Source organism: Curcuma longa, chromosome 12, assembly GCF_044706935.1.
Source record: "Curcuma longa cultivar G26 ecotype Majalengka, Jawa Barat chromosome 12, ITB_CL_G26_1.1, whole genome shotgun sequence".
Classification (NCBI taxonomy): Eukaryota; Viridiplantae; Streptophyta; class Magnoliopsida; order Zingiberales; family Zingiberaceae; genus Curcuma; species Curcuma longa.
Genome location: NC_133872.1, coordinates 5,838,980 through 5,860,837, shown reverse-complemented (window position 1 = coordinate 5,860,837; position 21,858 = coordinate 5,838,980). Strand labels below are relative to the sequence as shown.

Sequence of the window (21,858 nt, the reverse complement as noted above, 5' to 3'; positions counted from 1 at the left end):
GCTCCGCCTCCACCATCCAATATAATAAGGCCATCTTTTTGAAATACAATGTGGGTAAACATGTGGGTTGAATATCAGTAAATGTTAATTTTGTTTAAGATGATGAAATCTGACTTTTGCTTTTCGCGATTAGAAGAGAAGGTAGCTTTTGCCCTGCTCCATTTCCTTCTCCTTCTTGCACCAGGTAATCAAAAATTTGGATCTACCCCATCCGTTCTGAATTGTCACCCTCTTAGTCGGAGAACGGAAAAAGGGAAAGATTCAGCAGTTGGAGCGGGGAGGGGCGTGGTGGAAACGCGATTTAGGGCATGGCGGCGGCAGCGATACATCAGTTCGCGCAGTGCATCACCTGCCACACATGGAGTCCTGATCGATCCAGTAATTACCCATTCATGCTCCCTTAAGGAATACATTCATTTCCTTTCATCCTAAAATTCATCTTCCGGGAGATCCGGGAATAGCCTCCCGTCATGGGAGCGTCTGCTATAGCATTAATTTTCTTTTCGTTAGTCATTCTTCCCTTTTGGCAGCTGCCTCTATGATAATTTGCGAATCGATGCTAATTGCTGACCTACCCAGATTATCTTATTGGTGCGTCTTTGACCTTTGGGTCTCCATCTTAAGGCCATGAGATAGCAATTGACTCGCGCGATTTCCCTGGTGGAAATACTTTCCTTTTTTTACCAAGTGTTTTTGCTTGAACCATGGTGCATCAAATGCTGGTTTCTTTTTTTATCTCATCTAAAGGCTATTGGATTTGTCTTGGCATTTTGAATTTTTAATATGCCAATTCCTTTTGACGTTCTGATGCTGAATGTGTCTATTTTGTTTTTCTTCTTAGAGTAAATGGAATATGCGTGCCTCATTGTTTCTCATGGATATCATGTTTCTTCGTAAGAGAAAATCTCAAATTGTTCATTTTTTGCTTGCAATATTTGGTTCATTCCTTGTTCTTTTTTTTCATTATTATTTTTTAGTACCTTTAGCATTTTTGCAACTATAATGGTTCAAAAAATCAATTCAAAGTTGTAAACAGGACAAAACCTTATACCACTTTGTGTGATTGTTGTATAAATCTGAATGAAAGATAATATTCATGTATTTGACTCAAATGGTTGGGACAAATACAATTCAATGATGATGATGGATTTTTCAAGTATAATCAACTGCATGAGATACAATTTTAAATGACTTGATTTTGTTGGGATATTAGTGCACTTGGACAATGTTGATTGAGAAGTATGTTAAATTAATTAAATATTAAACTAAAAATTAGATGAGAGGGATGCTACATAGTGGAGTTTTCAATCCAGCATATGGATTTAGTTGGATAAATTGGCGCAGAATACTTTTGTTATTACTTGTACTCCTTAGGCCTATTGGTACTTCAATGGAAGTGCATGATAAAGGATTTCAATGCCAATGAGAGAATCGACAAAATGAAAAAGATATAGAAGATATGTGCAAATGTGTCCCATTGTTTGCTTTTGGATGAGAAATTTACAAAACATTGGTGTGGCTGTATATATGGATCCAAGTTCCCTTTAGAACGACCATTTAATTACTAACTTATTATTAGTAATTACTTCCTTATTAACAAAGTGTGCCTTTTATTAATTTATTTTGAAATTATACAGTTAAAAAAGTCAAACATGTTTCAAGATCAAGGTTTAAAATATCGAGCCGTGCGAGGTTTTAGTCCCAGACCGGAACGATACAGTTTCGGTACCGTATCGTATCGTGCCAGTATAGTTTCAGTATTTTTAAAATATAAAATATATTAATTAAAATAAAAAATTTAATCTAAATATTTAAAATAAAAAATATAATATTTTTAAAAAATAATAAGATAATTTGATGGGTTTTAATAAAGTCTATTTAAATTATCTCCAACTATAGCTAGGAATTGATTATTAAAATCTGATTAAACCTAAGTTTTAAAATCGAAAAAATTGAAAAATCATGACCATTGTGGACGCGTGCGACCCACCGCGCAATCGCCGTCGGACCCGCGCGACGCCTCCAATGGTGTCGCCGGGCCCGAGCGGCGCCTCCGGTGGCGTCGCTGGGCTCGGGCGGTGCCTCCGGTGGCATCGGCGAGGCTGTGCAACTCCTCCGGAGGCGTCGCCGAGGCCGAGGCGACGCCTCCGATGTCGTCTCCCGGACGGAATTTCGGTGCTGTGCCGGTGCCGATCTGTCAACAGAACAAGATTTTTCGCCCGTATCGCACGATATGACACAAGATTTTAATCCTTGTTCAAGATGTTTTTCACTTTGGAAATTTGAGTTTTCTTAGTTATAGAACTATGATAGATTATAACACAGATGTTAGATTTTGTGAGAATTTTTATGCAACATTGAACATGTTCAGTCTTCCTTCCATTGATAGACAAACTCCTACACATTTATTTCTCTTACTTAGCATTAGTTTTGTATTCCATACTCAATGATCTTTGCTTTATTTCTTTTAACAACTTGCTTTATAGTAATCATAATTTACCATTTCGATGTACAGTGGTTGCATTTTGTCCCAATAACCATGAGGTGCATATCTACAAATTCTTTGGTGAAAAGTGGGAGCGGATACATGTTCTCCAAAAGGTATTTGTTGTTGTCAACTTCCCAATATATTTGACCATCTTATTAGGACTCTTGCAACCCTTCTTCTGTTTCGAGCATATTAATTTTTTTATTGGAAATGTTTATGGTTGTGGATTTTGACTGCGAGTGGTTTTTTTGGGCTGTTATAAGACCTTCATTAGGGTGCCAAGTTACATGAGATGATGGATTTTAGCACATTTCAGTTATTGTAATTTGATTTACATCTTTTGGATGGTATGAACATATTTGATGGTGATCAAGAGATTCTATAATAGAGGATCTAGCTAATTGGAGTGGAAGGAACTGATATTTTCTCCTGAAATACACCGATGTATCTACCTCAACGTGATCCTTATTCTCATGGTAGTAGAATCCGGATAGACCCATTAAGTTCTGTGACAACTAATGTTATCTTCGAGAGAGTTTGAACTATTTTCATGATCAAATCCTCAAGTCCAATTCTATAGATCCGAGATTAATGTTCACCTCTCGGTTTATCCCCTAATCCCTCATATATGCAAACGTACGCTAATACATCAACATGTTAAACATGCTAAAATTAAATCAAGAATCAAATATATGATTGATAAAGAGAAAAACACAAATATCAATCGTCAACTTAATTAAGAAAATACTCCATGATGTTAAAAATACAAGCCATTAATGTTGTAGCTTCTTTGATGCCGTGGATGCGGTCTTCTACTCGATCCCCTGTCACAGGATTGGGAGATCTCTAGATGCCTTGTAGTCGCCGTCCCTTACTTCCTTTTATAGTTTTAGAACTCTTACAGAGTTTCCAAAAAAATAGGCAACCCTAACATAATTTCTTAAAAAGTAGGGACAACTAACAAAATTTTCTAACAATAAAGGGTGGCTAATGGAATTTCTTAAAAATACCATGGGTAGGCCATGGATCGTATTAGAAGCTTTCTTGTCAATTCTTATAATGGACTACGACCATGGTGGCTACCACGGGAAGGCCGTGGTAGCTACCACGACAAGGCTGTGGTTCTTGCTGTTCTCTGGCTAATACTCCTCGGACAATTCTGACTCTTAGATGATCCACAACCGTGGTGCCTTCCACGGGTAGGTCATGGATCATGCTACAATGTTGCTCCTTCATCTTTGCATCTCCAAACATGCTTCAATGTCAAGATTTTCACATGCTAAACACAAAAAGCAGTCATCCGAACTAAAAAGATAGAAATGGATGCAATAGCTAGAAATTAACACAAATTATGCTCATGTAATACAATAAATATATGCTAAATAAGGATGAAAATATATGCATGATTCATACACATCATATATGCATTAAGTAGGCATTTGTAGTCACTAAATTATTAAAATGGAAAAGGCAATGAGTTTTACTCTATAAGGTCTAAGAAGCTTAAAATTGATTAACTAAAATCATGATCTTATTCGTGCATATATTTTGGAGAAAATTGACCCAAACAATTGGGAGAAATGTTGCTTGTTAATGTTTTACATCTTTTACATATGTACTTAGAAGCTTAATTTTTTTTTCTAAATGTCCTGTACTTTACCATTGTTGTCTTACCCCCACATTTTTATAATTGCTGTCAATTAACCACTCTGCCATTAACAAGTGTGGAATGAATTTGACATTAGCATTTTTTTTCCTTTTGAATTCATCCGCTCTGCTATTGCTACTGCAGAGGGGTAAATTGACAACCCTTATGAACTTGTGAAGGGTAAAACAACAATATTGGAACTATAGGGGGGCATTTTGAAAAAAAATAATAGTCTGGTGGCTGAATGAAATTTTCTTTATATTTATATTGCCAGTCTTGTATTGTTATAACTCATCTGCCAACTCTTTTGTTACATGTCTTTGATACTGTTTGTGATATTAAAACTGCATAGAAACTGAGCAAGGATGCAAAAAAGGTATGGAATATCAATGAATTGTGAGAAATATTGACAGATATGGGCCAAAGTGTAACTGTTGATAATTCTCTCTATGTAATGTTTTGAGTGTAAAATGTTTGCTGTCTCAGTCCAATGCTCATAACCTTGCTTCCCTGTCCTTGTATTTACAGCATGATCAAATTGTATCTGGAATAGATTGGAGCATAAAAACAAACAAAATTGTAACTGTTTCGCATGATCGTAACTCGTAAGTATATTTTTATAATATTTTTTTTTGCATGATAGATAAGCATATAATCTAGATTTTGTTACTTTCTATGCTTCATATTTTAGATATGTATGGAATCAAGAAGCATCAGAGTGGGTGCCCACCCTTGTTATTCTCAGGCTTAATCGTGCTGCACTTTGTGTCCAATGGAGTCCTAAAGGTACTAGGATAAGATAGCATATTTCAATGTTTTCTTAGTTTCTCCATTACTGATGATGAATATTTTGTTGGTCATTTCTACGTGGAGATAAGTTTTGGATTTAGTTGCCTTTGCAGCGTTTTTAATTAATTTGTTTATTTATTTTGAAAACTGGACCTATTTGAAACACAGATGGAAAAATGTTATCATCAGTATAACATAATTTCTAGTGCAGCTTCTTGATTCTCATTATTGATGCAGAAGATTAACTTGTTGCAATTCTTGGTCTATGGTGACTTTTAGCACTTGGTACCTTGTGTACTTATAATTCTTGCCATTTCTAACCTTAGACTTGTACATAATTCATCATTTGCAATTTCCAAAGCCATTTTGGTATCTTTGGTGAAAGACTTATAGTGTGAATTTCATCAACTACATGTTTGATGATTCCTAACAAATTAGTATTCCTCACACCAAAGTAGGCAGCTACTAGGTACAGCAACTGGAGAAAGATAAATATGAGAAGGTGAGGTGCGCATGCCTATAGAGAATAATTTTTCCTAGAATGTATGTAAGCTTGGTCGGGGGTCTGTTTTTAATGTAATATAAGTTATAGTTTTGTCAAAATTCCTGTGGAGAAAGTGGACAAACCTAAAACAATTGTTATCAGATAACAAACTTTTTGTTCAAATATGAAAGTTTTAAATATACTGTTTATTGTAGACTTGAATCAGTATAAAGTAGCTGCCTTTTTGTTCTCATGCTTGAAAAGACAGATTTGGTGAGTTTTCTGATATTTAGGTATAACTTAGTATTTGTTTTCTTACTTTTCTGACTCATCTCTAACATCTCAGAAAACAAATTTGCTGTCGGAAGTGGTGCTAAATCTGTTTGCATATGCTACTATGAACAAGAGAATAATTGGTAATTGGCTTTCATATTTTTCCATGCATTCATATGTTAGCTAATAAAGAACTAGTAAATTGGATGTGCATCGAATATATTTTTTGACAACCTAATATTCTATGCTGAAGGTGAGTCTTGGCGCAACGGTAAAGTTGCTGCCGTATGACCTATTGGTCGGGTTTGAGTCATGGAAACAGTCTCTTGCAATGTGGGGTAAGGTTCTATACAATAGATCCTTCCTTGAGATTTCACATTCGAGGAAGCTTCGTGCACTAGACTGCCCTTTAATCTATTATTCTATGCTCCTTTGAGCCATTTAGCATAGCATTTTCTCATTGAGGCGACGCGTGGGGCCGGGAGTCGCCTCCACGGGCGGTGAGCGTGCTGCCAGCGCGCGCGATCTTTTTTTTTTTTTTTTTTTTTTTTTAACTTAGGGTTTAATTAAGGTTTAATAATCAACTCCTAGCTATAGTTCGGGATAATTTAAATACCATAGCGTGCTCGGGATAATTTAAATAGGCTTTAATAAAATTCATAAAATTAGTTTATTATTTTTAAAAATTATTTTATTTTTTATTTTTAAATATTTAGATTAAATTTTTTATTTTAGTTAATATGTTATATATTTTAAAAATACCGAAACTATACCGGCACGGTACAATACGGTACCGAAACTGTATCGTTCCGGTCCGGGACCGAAACTCCGACACGGCTCGATATTTTAAACCTTGATTTAAAATGAGATAAATGCTGTAAGTTTAATTTGTTGGATTAAAGTTTTAATTTAAGGACATCCCTGTGTTAACTTGAACTCAGTAAATGCTCATGCTTGGTAAGCTTTTAGTAAATATGAACACAAAATATTGAGCTCAGTTAACTTGGCTCAAGCTTGTTTCTTTTCAAATAAATAAGCTTTGAACACAATCAAGTTTGACTGAGCTTGCTTCGTTTATGAATAGAGGGACTAGGGACTGAACTGAGCATAACATCATCTTGTTTAGGTCCTTGACATGCCTCTTGTGTTCTCCCCCACCGAAAACATGCACTGTAGCAACCCACAACTTGTGACCTTGCATACCTGAGGCGTATGGTCCATGGATTCAGTGCCCCCTGCTAATTGGCTCTACTGCACCCATAAAGTTGTTAATGAAGAGATAAAACACACTTTAATTTGTTGTGAGATGCAGATCTCATGAACCTATTCTCCTCCACTGCTCCACTCATTATTCCACTCTTGTCTGTTACCATTTCTTGTCTTTGGAGACTAAAGGGAGCACTTGTATACTACTATAGACATTGGTAAACTTGCAGTTTGGTAGATCAAAGCAATAACCTTCATTTTGATTCTTCTTATCCTGAATCACATTGCAGTAAAACTGTTACTCTGTGTCTGTTGCCAGTGAATTATTGCATCAAGATAGAACTATTAACAAGGTTGATTCTAAGAGTATATTTGGTGCATTGTACGATGCAAAATGTGAGAAGCTAGAGAACTATCTAGTTGTTTTTTTATTCTGTTCGTTAAAACTTAATTTATTCTCATTCAGTCCTCTTTTATAGTTCATTGTCTAATCAGATTTGATCTCATTGCTGTTAGGTTTGCTTTCTCTCTGAATTATTGTTTGCTCCATTCAGGTGGGTCAGCAAGCTTATACGAAAAAAACATAATTCCTCTGTTACAGGTGTTGCATGGCATCCTAACAATGTAAGCTTGTTATTATGTTTGATGATATTTGTCATGCAACTTTTTCTCATCTCTTGAAGGTATGCTCATAATACAGTTTGTACTTTTACTCTGAACATTTTTAGTTTCTTCTATCTAGGTATGCTAGTGTGACTTGCCACTCTAAGTTATGGCCTAAATGTACAATGTGGATTGTGAACATGTTAGCATTATCAATTTTAAATTATAGAAAAAATCTTATATTATTTTACTAAAATAGAAAAATAATGAACAAATACAAATAATAGAGTGAGAAAGTAAGAACATATATAACTTTCTTTACAACTTTAATTTTAGTCAATTTGTAAGTAGAATCATATCATTTCAAAATGGTGAAACATTGTATAATAGATGTAGCTAATCAGACACATTTGAAAAAGATAATTCTTTTAAAATATCCATTTCCAAGTAACTTTGATGAGGAACTAAATTATGCAAGAATACTTTAATTTAATTTAAGTAGTTGGGTTTGAAAGTACTAACACACTTTAAGTTTTCTTATTAATACTATATCAAAGTTTAACATATATGAAAACCCAAGCAATATCATCCACAATCCTAGTTTGAAAACAAGAAAATTGACGAAGTACCAACAATCCTTCCACAACTACACTAAGAAAGTTGTTTGAAAACATAGAACATCAATGTCAATGTTACGCCAGTGAATGTGAACATGAAAGCAATTATGAACAATTATGGAAATATCAAACCTATAGGTCTACCACTGTTATGCACATTAAATATCATTTTGCTACATGATGCACTCTTGTATAACATTTTCAATGTAAGTCACACCCTTCAAATGAAAAAGACAATAGGTAATGCCAAAGTTAAATACCAACCCATATCGGTCGGCACGGGTAGAATTTATCATTTTGCTCGTCGACTGATAGTGGTATTTGCATTGCGATCTCGCATTGACATTGCGAGGTTGTGGTGGCTGCCCAACTTCGTAGTGGCCTTCGTGAAGGCTCGGTGGATGCAGCGACTTGGTGACCTTCTCTACGAGGTCACAACATTTTTTTTAATTTTAAATTGAAATTCTTTTCTCCTGTTTTTTTCCTTTGTAATTTTCTCCCTCTTTCATTCATTAATTTTTTCTGTGTTAATTTTTTCACACCTTTGTCCATCTGTGAAGGTAAACAAAGAAAAAAAAACCTCTTTAATGATGGTTAATTTTTTTCTCACCTTCATCTATTCTTAAGGTAAGTAGAGAAAAAAAAAAGACTCTTTATGGATGATTATCTTTTTTCCTTCTTTATATGTCCACAAGGTAAACATAGAGAAAAAAAACTTTTAAGGATATAGGAGGCAAATTATTAAGAAATATAAAAAAATTAAATATAATTTCTAACTTTATAAAGTATACTACTACTAATGAACTAAATTATTTTATTTATAAATTTGGTTTAATTTTAAACTGCCAAAATAAATTCAAATTAAATTTAGTTTAAACCTATCTATCTTGCCATGTCTACCTAGTGGACTTCAAACAACCTTAAATCGATTTTTACTCATCAATAAGCATGAAATAATATCAAAACTTAAAATCAATATTCAACATTCCAAATATAACTCAATAGTAAATAACTATAACAATCAAATATTAATAAAAATATTTTTTAATTAATATATTTTATATTTAAAAAATATCGAAATTGTATCAGTACTGTATGATACAGTATCACAATCGTATCATTCCGGTCATAAATTGAAACTTCAGCATGACTCAAAAATTTAAATCACGAGTAATACAACTGACAAAAACACGTAATTAAAACTCTCCATCATGTTACAATAAGTAGGAAAACAACAATATCATGTGATGACATGCAACATTGCCAATCATCCTCATTGGAGAACCAACAACGCTGCTGAATTAAAACTCACCACCATGGTGAGTCACCTGGAAACGACTAAGCCAAACATCTCATCCACGATCACTTCTTGAAACTATATAGTTGTTCCTTTTGCTGTGAACATAAAGTAATTAAACAAATGGGAATATTGAATTAAAATGTTAAGCTTAGGATAGAAATCATGTAATGCAACATGAACGGGATCAAATTCACACATAATTGATGCCACTTGATGCAACACAAAAGATTATAATCTTATAAAATTATATCTGTCAAAATATTGATTAATATGGAAAAATTCAGACTCCAACCTAGTCAAACTTGTAAATCAACTAAAAACAACAAGAAAAAAATAACTATACCTAAAAGAAATCAAACTAGGGAATAAATCAAATTATAAAGTCAAACTATCAAACAATTAGAATTAAATCAAACTTCTTCCGTAACTTCTCTATAATCCTAAATTAGATTAACAACTTTGAGACTTTACCAACCAAATTAAATCAAACTTCTACCAAAACTTTTCTATAATCCTAAATTAGATTAACAACTTGGAAGCTTCCTTTGAAGATCTATTTTCCTAAGAGGAGAACAAGAAAATAAGAGAGTAATAGAACACTAGATAGAGTGATCATCAGTTTTGTGCGTCATATTGGAATGCTAAATAAGGTATAAGAAGATCAAGGAAAATTTAAAATTTGTAATTCCTTATCCTTTGCGTGTGAAATTTTTGCATATTTGAATGATGTGCAAAATGACTATATGTTGACAGTGAAAGCGTGTAAGAAGAGAGACATAGATGAAAATTCTTACTATGACTGTTTTTCAGAATGTTACAGCTAGATGGTCCTGATATTCTAAACCTAACTTAAAGACTGTTATATAAAAAATCAAATCATAGCTTCGTGTCACATAGAAAAAAATGTTAATTATTAGTTTTTCTGATATCAGACAATAACCAGAATTATGAATTAATAAAAACTCTTGTATCACCATATCTTAGCATTGATTTTGGAACACTTGGCTTAGTGTTTGGACTTCTATATTCATATCATATTGCCAGAAGATTTTATGTATTCTAAAATTACTAGTGGTTTATTCTTGATTTTGCATGTTTTTGTCATAGTTATAACTTCAGTTACATTGTGGTCAAGAAACATGTAAAGAGGGGAAGGTGTGGTTAGAACATCTGGCTTCTTGCTATATTAGCACATCGTAGGGAATCTACAGCATGCCCATTGATATTTCTGTGCTTTTGAAACAAAAAGAACCTGGATGGCTGTCATCATCAAGTTTCAGAGCTTGCTTGACTCCAGCTATACTTTGTGATTACAGATTCTTCTGGCAACAACATCGACTGATGGAAAATGTAGGGTGTTTTCTACTTTCATCAAAGGTGTGGATTCAAGGTCCGTATGGTGCTCAGTTAAAGTATATGTCTTTATTTTAAATTGGGTGACAATTACTTGAATTTGTTTGATTGTGACAGAGAATCAGGATTAAATTTTTTTCCTTGGAAAGGATCAGGATCAGGTGCTTCTGGTGATGTAAAATTTGGAGAGGTTCGTTATTTAGTTATTTTATTCACTAGATTGATTATTAAATTTTGAGGTTATTAAAATATCTCCAGTTACTACTATAGTGTCTGATTGATAATGATCTTTCTCATGGATGTTTGTGTGAGAGTATGGACATTGCCGAAAGATTTATGTGCAAGTACCTTTGTAATCTAGTTGTTCTGATGAACTTTTTATTTATTTATTTTTGACACACAGTGAAGGCTTCTTGGCATGCATTGACAGATTGATCTTTCCTGCCCAACCAGCACTTAGCATGTGGCATCTCTTGAATTTGAATATGTGGAATGAAGTACCTTAATCTATAGCTGCATTTACTTTTGTCTATAGCTGCATCTACCTTTGTCTATAGCTGCATCAATTATTTTGCATGCATTGAAGGATTCATCTTTACTGCCCAACCAGCTCATGGCATGTGGCATCTCTTGAATTTGTGGAATACATTGCCTTAGTCTGTAGTTGCTACTTGTAACATTAAAAGTACCAACAAATTAAATTAAAGGCACACATTATTGGTTTTGTTCCATTCACTTTGTTGTTGACTTGTCCGAATATTTAGGGCAAATTTCTTTAAAGTTGGGAATTTTCCTAATGGGTGGCTTAAGCTTCATTTCTTTCTAAAGGGCACATTTGAAGCTGGGATTTTTCGAATGGGTGCAGGGCAAACTTTCTCCTATGAAATCCCCACAATACCCTTAGTTCAACCGGCCACTCTTGCACAAGAATCATCACCACCTTGATGCACCTAAACACAGCAGAACACCGAAGTGAGTCCATAGTTGGGATCAACATCATCGCACAAACATTGCTATGCTCTTTAGGATTTCATGCATATGAATAACTAAACCACCTTTATAGACTTAAACATATCACAATCCAAAAGTAAGACTAGTTGAAATCAATGCCCTAGGAACACATCCTTGCTCTTTTGTATTTCATGCACAACTGTGTCAACATAAAGGTACAAGCACAATTGAAATCAGTGTCTTCATAGAAATGCATACTCAAGCATAGTAGCCCACCAAGTGATTTGGCCTAAACCACCTTGATGGCCTAAAATAACTCCTTTTAACTTAAAAAATATTTTCAAATCGATCTCGCTCTTATGAATCCAATGATATTCATATTTGTACAAAATGATAAAAGTTTAAGCCCTAAAAAAAATCAAGAAAAAAAAATGCATTCATAACATTAAGAGAAAATGCACCCATTGGGAAGAAATGAAACTTGTGATGCCCATTAGGGAATTCCTAATTTTTGGTGCGTCCATTGAGAAAATTGCCAATATTTAGTCTTGTTCTATATGCATTATAAATGACGGTTGATTTTAGAAAATACTATGAGGTTTGTTCTCTTGCTTTGGGTCTAGGTTTACTTTTATATTATTATTGTGGAAATTCAATTGTTGTCAACAACTAGATTTCTCAATAATGATCTTTGACTCTGTTCCTGCAGCACAGAACTTGATTGTCATGACTAGACTAAGTTTACTAGAGCAGAAAAATAGGAGAGGAGGGAAAGATACACAATGATACATGGAGCATGATCCCTCCCGCTCCTAGCTTTCCACCCCACTAAACACTCCTTTAAATATATAGATTAGGTCTTTTAGTTATCTTTTGTTTGGCTACATTACATCTGATATATTGTAAAAGAGACTGTAATGTTTTCCTTGATTGATTCTATCATACATAAATAACTTGTTAGTAACTTGTATATATGGATTTTACATGGTGATCTATGTATGTATTGTGATTATCCTTGTATTGCCCCCCAGATGATGAATTTTAGATGACCATTCTCTGATGATTGTTGTTTCTTATTTGCAAGATGGAAGGTGTCCCTCAGATGATAATTGAGAGAAGATAGGTGAACATGATTTGAATATGTTCGAAATTGATAAATGGATTTGATAAGTGGATAAAACAGACTTAGTTGTAAGTGGGTAAAGGACAACAAATAAACATGTGCCTTCAAAAACATAATTTGCCGCAATTTAAAGGATCACATATAACTTGTGAACATAGGGCTCAATGGTGGATACAATTCATCTGGCTGAACCTATTTTTTCTTCTTATTCTAAAATTCTATCAAATTTGTTAGGGCCTTTGTTAAAGATCTTGTAGTTAGAGATTGGTTAAAGATTCTGTCTCATAATTTGGTCCACTGTTGCTGTTCAGTATATGATAAAAACTGGACCATTGTTTAGTCTGGCTGGACCATAATGATAACTGGTAGGAACCATGACCCAAAAAAATGGTTGTTTCATAGACTCAAGAACAGGAGCCTCTTAGCACAATAAACTATATAACATATAAGAAATAGTGCATGCTATATCAAGAAGTCTGCTGACCTCTGGCTATTTAAAGCTTTGAAGATTCATTTACACAATCTTAAAATTTATGTTGATATTTTTCCTGTATTGTTGTAAGCAGCAAATTGCCCAACTTGATCTTTCTTTCACATGGGCATTTGGTGTGAGGTGGTCTCCAAGTGGAAATACCTTGGCATATGCAGGTTAGAACTGTTAAATATATTTTGGTATGCTTATTCTTCATTTGTAGCTAGTAGTTTTTATTCAGTCTAAAATTTTGTTAGTTACTTATTTCTGAATATACTAATGCATAAATGTCTTTCTTTTTTAAATTAGACGTTCTATGAAGATTTCTTTTCTTAATAATTTGTTTTTCTCTTATTAGTTGGATCTCCAAAATTTGCATATGTTGTATTATTTTATTTGCTGTGATTTTATTAATTAATTATATTTTCTCTAACTTTTTTACACATCTTATTCTTTTTTTTAATGAGTGTTGCTAATGAAGTAACCATTGATCAGATTAAGACTGGCTAGTTGGAATATGAAGGAGCTTTCTGAGTCTTATGGAGTAGTTATGTGCTAATTAGAGATGATGATGTTGAGATGAAGTTGTTGGATTATTAGAAATGTAAAAAAATACTTATCTGAGAGCTGTTAGCCGACTCCTTAATTATAGATAGAATAAAAAAAATACAGATTAAGATGATACAAAGATATTCATAGATGACCATTTGATTTAAGCTAAACAAATTGAATCAATCATCGGTTGAAGGCTCAAATAGTAGAGGGATAGAACTCTATTATATATTAGAATGATTTAAAGTTCCCAATTTTATTGGTGATGACTGTACAGAAATTTCAATGATGGGATAACAGCCGGGTAACCCCAAATAATCTGACTGTTGTTTGTTTGCATACTTTTTTTAGGGGTGTTGATGTTTACTTGATAATGGACCATTGAAGTTATTTGCTTTTATGAAATTTATTGGTTAATGGGGCTGCTATGTAGGTTTTGGAAGGGGTATTTTTTTCACTCTCCATATATTCAAAGTTCAATGGGAACTTCTGTTAACAATTTGTTTTTTCTTTTGTAGAAATTTTAACTGTGCCGTATGTATTATACAATCTAGTACCTCAGTAGAATTTCTGTGAGTTTGAGAATGGTGAAAACCAGTAAGGTAAAAGTTTGTAACATGCTTAGAGGTAACGCATGCTGGAATGATGATGCATGTCTTGGTTGAAATGTGCATTGCAGGAACTCGTGCTTTTAGTTTAAGGGAATATTTTATCATTCCCCAATGTTTATATTGCTTTTTGAAAATGCCCTCCAAAGTTCTGAAATTGTCAAAACATCCTCAAGAGTTTTCAAACTAGTGGAATTTTACACCCCAACTACTAACACATTACTCGACAGAATGTTGACATGACAAACATGTGCTTACAAAAAGGAGTTTTGAAAAAAAAAAAACATTTAACTTTGGGGGGGGGGGGGGGGGGGGGGTGAAATGAAATCTTTCCTTAATCTTATGTACAATTAACCTTTAGACTCTCCTACTCCTATGAACCGCTAGGTTGATAGTCCATTTATGTCAGCTCATCCTTCCAAATAAAATAATAAGCTTTGTTTACTTATAAAATCCTAGCACAAGTTGTCTAACCACAAATGGAAAAAGTAGACAATCTTCATAGCTAATACAAACAGGTGGATCATAGATGTTATATTGTTATTGACTAGTAAGATTTCTTGATCTGTCTAATTCTTTTCTATGACCTGGTATCTTTCATTTGATCCTATTTGTAGGTCACAATTCTATGATTTACTTCATTGAGGATGTGGGATCTTCTCCCAAGGCACAAAATGTAGCCTTGCGCGATTTGCCTTTACGTGATGTGGGTCAGCATTTTCCCTTTACTTCGCCTTAATATCAATACCCTTCTAGTTCTACTGCATGTTAAACTTACATACCAATGGATGAATGAATTTTTCAGATTCTCTTTGTTTCTGAAAAAATGGTTATTGGTGTTGGGTTTGACTGCAACCCTATGATCTTCACTTCAGATGAAACAGGACTATGGTATGCTTTCTTTAGCCATTAACTCTGTATACTGCTAGTATCCATGCATCTTTGCTGTCAACTATTATTGTACTTTATTGTTGCTCCATTGTGCAATCAGTTGACTCCTGGGAGATTATTGTTTTCAACAGGAGCTTTGTGAAATTCTTAGATGAGAGAAAAAGTGAACCATCAAGCTCCAAGTATGGTTCACAGGTATGCTAGAAAATTCCTGCATTGCTTAAACAAAATGTCTGCGGCCATACCCACTCAACTGGTTTCCATAGCTTCTCAACCTGCATTTCTTTCTTTTCAATGGTTCTAAACCAAGTTCTAATCATCGTCTTTGTGTTGTTTCTGTTAAACTAGGGCAGGGGGGACCCCAAGGGAGGAGCATTGTTAATCTCCTTAGAATTAGTAGACAACTGGGGTGACCCAGGCCACCTCTAAATTTTATTATCAACTATGATTTACTTATATATTACGTTTTGAAATTACTAGTTATATTTCTATTCCACTCCTCTCAGTTGGATAAAAATTTGAAAGAACTAATAACCACAATTTATAAATCCTGGGTCCAACTCCCATACTGAGAACATTTTTCATGCTCTGGTATTATGCCTATATCTAATGTTCTCTTATGATCATTAAAGCATAGCTTGACAGCAAGCTTACCCTTTCAACTTCACGTTTTTATTGCTTCTTGTGAATTTCAAATCACATTTCATTGGACACTTAAGAACTATAGTAGCTGCACGTTCTCCAGTTCTACTACTACTTGACTTTTATGTTTCTTTTAGGGTATTTACGTTTTTAGAATGAAGAGGAGAATAAGTCATCCCCCCTGCTTGGCAAATTATGCCTTCTGGTCTTAATGATAATTTTAATTGCCTTTCCGATCATCCCATAGAGTTCCACTTTGCATCAAAGAAAGCATGTTAAAATTACATTTTATTTGCTGTATGTACATATAAGGCAAAGATGTGAGCCTTTGCTAGCCTCTTTTTCCTGTTAGTTAATAATTTTAGTAATTAATTTTCCCAGCTTTCAGAAGCCTTAGGCAAGTTATATGGTCAGTCAAAAGGAGCAAACTCTGACACTGTTGAATCATCTCGACTGAGGGGTGGCGCTCATGAAAACTGCATAAGGTATTTTTGTAGTTAATGACAATACATTTTTCTACATTAGGTGGTTTTCTTTAAAAGACAATGGTTCGTATTGATTGGCTTTCAGCTGCATCATTCCTTTGAGGAAACCAGGTGAAAGTGTTGTGAGACGCTTTAGTACTTCAGGTTAGAAATTTACATTATCATTCCTTAACTTATTTTCACTGTGTCCCAGTATCTAAATGGTCAACATTTCCCTCAGGATTGGATGGTAAAGTGGTGATTTGGGAGTTAGATAATAGCATAGACATTCCACAATAGCTTGACACAATAATCATCCACACTATGATTGTTATACATCAAGGTTTTTTTTTGGTGTTATTTCTCCAGTATCCTAAGAGTGGGTGCAGATGTTATACACCCAAATCTTTCTTGAAAGTGTTCCATATTTGATTGTTCTGATGTAATGTATATTCATCAGATAGTTCAATTTAGTGCGTGTCATTCAATTTTAGCCGTATGATTATGTAGAGTTACTTTGTGTTTGTTCCTTTTTCCCCAATGGTTTTCAGCTGAATGGAGTTTGTCGCATGACCAATCAGCTGGGCATTATATTGAATGTAGTTTCAGAAACATGAATGTAGATCTAACGATACATGTAAAGGTGGGAAAATGTTATCTTCTCTGCTATCTTATTCCTGATTTTTTTTATGAATGACTTAGCAAATACAAGGAGCGGAAGAACTTGTAACGTTTGAATTTCATATCTACTCTGTTCATAGGATGCTCACAAGTATGTTCTTGGTGGATAAATACACAAAATCTAGCACAATGGTTTCATGTTTTTTAAATCTTGTCCAAAGTCTTGTTTTTTCAAGCCTAGTACAGTATTTATATATTGTTTAAATTTTGTCCAATAATTGCTAAAAAGTTGATGAGATATTCATGTGATATTTTACCAGCTTAGTAAAGTTTATATATGGATGTTGTTTGCCCTTTAGAACACATATCCTAACACCAGAAGTGTAGTTAATTAGTATATATTTTACTTCTGACTACTCCCCTGTTCTCTACCTCAATGATCTCCCTTCTTGACCTCACCCCCTACATACAAACTACTGCTAGGCCACTTGTAGCCTTTCAATGGTCGTGTCATTCTCCATTGTCAGTCATGGGTATCGATACCACAATCATGTTGTCTATCCAAAGATCAGTTCCTTGTTTTTCTACAAATAACCATAGCAACCCTAACTTCTCTGCCATACCCTAAAGTTCTCTCTAACCCTTGAAAATCCCTTGTCACCAAGGACTACAACTTCTTTATCACAGGAGAAAGAAGTTGATAAAAGAATCTTGCCTCAGAGGAGCCACATGTTGATTGAAAGTGTTCTACACCATAAGAGCCGCACGTTAGATGGTCTAGGAATTTTAATGCAAAGAAAAAGAATGTTCCAAGTATCCCTGTATCTTATAGGAGATTCTATCTGGCTTAGCCGTTGTGTGCGTTTCCCGATTTATCCTGGTGGTCGGTGGGAAATTTTCGTGGGACCGGACCGGTCATCCTCAGGGATTAAGTCAATGCGATTAATTGGGATTATCATTTTTTTATAGGAGAAAATTCTAAACAAGTGAGACGAGTTTCACCTGATAAATAGTGAAAACAAAGGTGAAATTGAAGATCTATATTCTTGAAGACATTAGGACTTCCTCCTTCATGTCTAGGGATTTAACTGATTTCTCGTGTGGACACACTATTTCACTATTTCACTATTTCAGGCATCAGCAATATGAAAGAAGACGGATAACTATATGGATGATTATCTGCACAGGGAAACCTACCTAAGGGTCTACAAACACTTGATATGCCATTGGTAGGAAGAAGGGATTGGCTGAATGTGTATTTCAATATTTTCCAACCATTATTTATGATGCTAGGATGATATAAAAGCTTGTTATATGTGATTTAACATTTATGTCACTCAATAATACTGAGAAGAAATAAAATTAATATAAAAAATAACAATTGAAGAAAAAAATTAAGGATAATTTTATATTAGCACTTCAATTTTAATATTTTAATATAAGATGATTGAGTAGACGGTGAGATTCATAAATAATGAGTGTTAATGTTAAAAGGAATATGGGTGAAAGAAATATATTGTTATAATGAGTATATGACAGTAGATCGTATGTTTTTTTAATGAGATGGAGGGTGTTATAATGGATGCTCTAATAATTAAAAATTTCATTTATTTATTATTCAATACTTAGTATCTTCTATTTATGCAATAAATAAAAAATTAATTATAATCTTTATTAAAATTATATCTTCTTATTTAAAATTTTATTTTTTATTTATTGAATTAATTAATTTTTAATTTTTCTTTTTATGTGAGAGTTTGGTTTTCTATGTAAGAATTGTATATTTGCTCATTACTCACTTCATCTATGTGAATTGATTAGGCAACAACAATTCAACACTAGGACTGATGGAGTTGTCGGTACCAATTCCTCAAAGCAATTTCCTACTATTAAGGTATATGTTTTAGTTATTGATGGTGTCCTTATTCACCCGCTTAGGATCCTCCTCTCCTTCTTCCTCTAGAATTACAATGCTATTGTTTCTTCGATGGATCCACTACTCTTGGTGTCATGTGGATTAAAGCTCCTCCGGTCGCCTTATCAAATAAGTGTTTAATAAAAAGAGCCTCTCCTAGGAATTTAAATGAAAACTTGAACCACTTCTGGAATATCCTTAATTGAAATCTTCAGACTTACCGCCTTACGCACTTACTAGCCTTACTTAAGCAGTAAAGGATGCTTTTCGGGTCTCCATCTTTCAATTTCGTAAATTCTTTCCAGAGAGTAGCTTAAATTTTTGAAAATTCCTGGTAATTATTAAATTTGAGAAAACTCTATGAAACTTGGCATAATCAATTTACCCTTACCTCGACCTTTAACAAGATTTTTAGCTTGTCATGAGCTTAGAAAATCCAAGCTCTGATACCAAAACAAAAGGATCGCCTCCTAGTATTGAAATTAACTTGAGACGATGCTCAAAATTTTATTTCACTCCAGGAGAAAAACTCACACAAAGCTCAAACACTTGGAAACTCACAAAGCTCAAACACTTGGACTACACTTCAGAATAGGAATTCCAAACAAAAGGATCGCCTCCTAGTATTGAAATTAACTTGAGACGATGCTCAAAATTTTATTTCACTCCAGGAGAAAAACTCACACAAAGCTCAAACACTTGGACTACACTTCAGAATAGGAATTCCAAACAAAAGGATCGCCTCCTAGTATTGAAATTAACTTGAGACGATGCTCAAAATTTTATTTCACTCCAGGAGAAAAACTCACACAAAGCTCAAACACTTGGAAACTCACAAAGCTCAAACACTTGGACTACACTTCAGAATAGGAATTCCTGGTTCTGCTCAGGGATGCCTAAACTGACTAACTACGCTTCCTTATATAGGCACGAGTTGGTTATGATAAGAATGAAGCGGGTGCTCATTGGGCCCCATCGTCCTTCACTCCATCATCCAATGTCTGCCATTACAAACATACCACAGACAACCCCATATTATTAAAAAGATTACAGAAGTTAAGGATGATCAACTTCGTGAGAAGAAGGGTTTGAGGTCATGGTTGGGCCTTCTGAATTATGCAAGGACATATATACCGAACCTAAGTCCAAAGCTCGGCCCATTATATGAAAAGACTTCAATTCATGGTAATAAAAGGATGAAACCTTCAGATTGGGAGCTGGTGAATCAGATAAAAGAGCAGGTAAAATCTTTGCCAGATCTGGATACTCCTCCAGAAGATGCATATATCATCCTGGAAACAGATGGTTCAATGACCGGATGGGGAGGAATATGCAAGTGGAAGAAGAAGAAGAAAGACCCCAGAAGCACTGAGCGGATTTGTGCATATGCACATGGAAAATTTCCAACGGTAAAATCCGTTATTGATGCAGAAATCTTTGCTGCGATGGAAACTATGAGTGCCCTAAAAATTCACTTCCTCGATAAGGAAGAAGTTACCCTACGGACTGATTGCCAAGCAATCATTTCTTTCCATAACAAGTCTGCCCGGAACAAACCATCAAGGGTTCGGTGGTTAGCCTTCACCGATTTTATTACCGGGATGGGTATCAAGGTAATATTTGAGCATATTGATGGTAAATTAAACATTATTGCTGATACACTGTCCAGATTGGTCACGGGACCAGAATCCATAGCGGTATTAACGGAAGGCGAAAGATTGACGGATCAGCAGGAGGAAGCATCATCATCATCCAGGTACCCACTATTAACCCAATATGAAGATCTAATGTGTGATACTTCCAAAAGGATCTTTAATAAGGAGGAACACGACAAACGGAGAAAGCTGACGAATATTGAAAAACAGGCAGTGGAAAACGTGCTTTCCAGCCTGTATGAGTTGGAGATGATCTTGCAGATAAAGGAGGTGGATTTCAATACTAGGAGGTGATCCTTTTGTTTTGGTATCAGAGCTTGGATTTTCTAAGCTCATGGCAGGCTAAAAATCTTGTTCAAGGTCGAGGTAAGGGTAAATTGATTATGCCAAGTTTCATAGAGTTTTCTCAAATTTAATAATTACCAGGAATTTTCGAAAATTTAAGCTACTCTCTGGAAAGAATTTACGAAATTGAAAGATGGAGACCCGAAAAGCATCCTTTACTGCTTAAGTAAGGCTAGTAAGTGCGTAAGGCGGTAAGTCTGAAGATTTCAATTAAGGATATTCCAGAAGTGGTTCAAGTTTTCATTTAAATTCCTAGGAGAGGCTCTTTTATTAAACACTTATTTGATAAGGCGACCGGAGGAATTAACTGATTGCAAAAGACCGCCGAGCAACGTAAGTCCTCAAAAGGAGGTAGTTAGCCAGTCGGGTGAGCAAGAAAGTTTTATGACTCCCTAAGCCGTAAGGATAAGTCACTAATAAATGAGACCCCTATGTCTGAAAGAGTTGAGAAAAATATAGAGGATTGGTATGAGAAAACCCGAGCCAAAGACCTTGAATATCTTGATTTAGCAGAAACACAACTTGATCTAGCCAAAAACCTAAGTGTAATCCATAACAAAGTCTGTTTGTTGTCAAAAGTCTCTTTGAAACATTTCTACCTTTTGGAAGAAGAGAATTTAAGAACACAGAAAGAAGTAGTTAAACTACAACAATCTGTGCAAAACCTTGAAAGAGATTTTGTGACCCATAAACCTTTGACTAAGGCTGAAGTAAGAATGCTTGTGCTAGAAATTTCTAAACAGCCTAAGCTGATTGAGGAAGAAGCTGTGAAGTTAATCGAGGAATTGAAGAAAAATATTGGGAAGATAGAAAGTGTCCTGAAGGAAGTGAAAGAATTAATTGGTTAATGACTGATTT

General features: G+C 34.5%; 1 protein-coding gene across 1 annotated transcript; it reads left to right on the top strand.

Moving 5' to 3' along the window:
* Positions 1 to 142: 142 nt before the first annotated feature.
* Positions 143 to 17,153, top strand: LOC141843141 (actin-related protein 2/3 complex subunit 1A-like). Its single transcript, XM_074731178.1, has 15 exons — positions 143 to 378; positions 2,516 to 2,601; positions 4,665 to 4,741; positions 4,828 to 4,922; positions 5,756 to 5,825; positions 7,443 to 7,512; positions 10,725 to 10,798; positions 10,879 to 10,951; positions 13,402 to 13,483; positions 15,085 to 15,173; positions 15,273 to 15,358; positions 15,490 to 15,553; positions 16,382 to 16,485; positions 16,571 to 16,629; positions 16,706 to 17,153. The coding sequence occupies exons 1-15, from the start codon at positions 309 to 311 to the stop codon at positions 16,762 to 16,764; spliced, it is 1,158 nt and encodes a 385-aa protein (XP_074587279.1). The 5' UTR covers positions 143 to 308; the 3' UTR covers positions 16,765 to 17,153.
* The last annotated feature ends 4,705 nt before the right edge of the window (positions 17,154 to 21,858 follow it).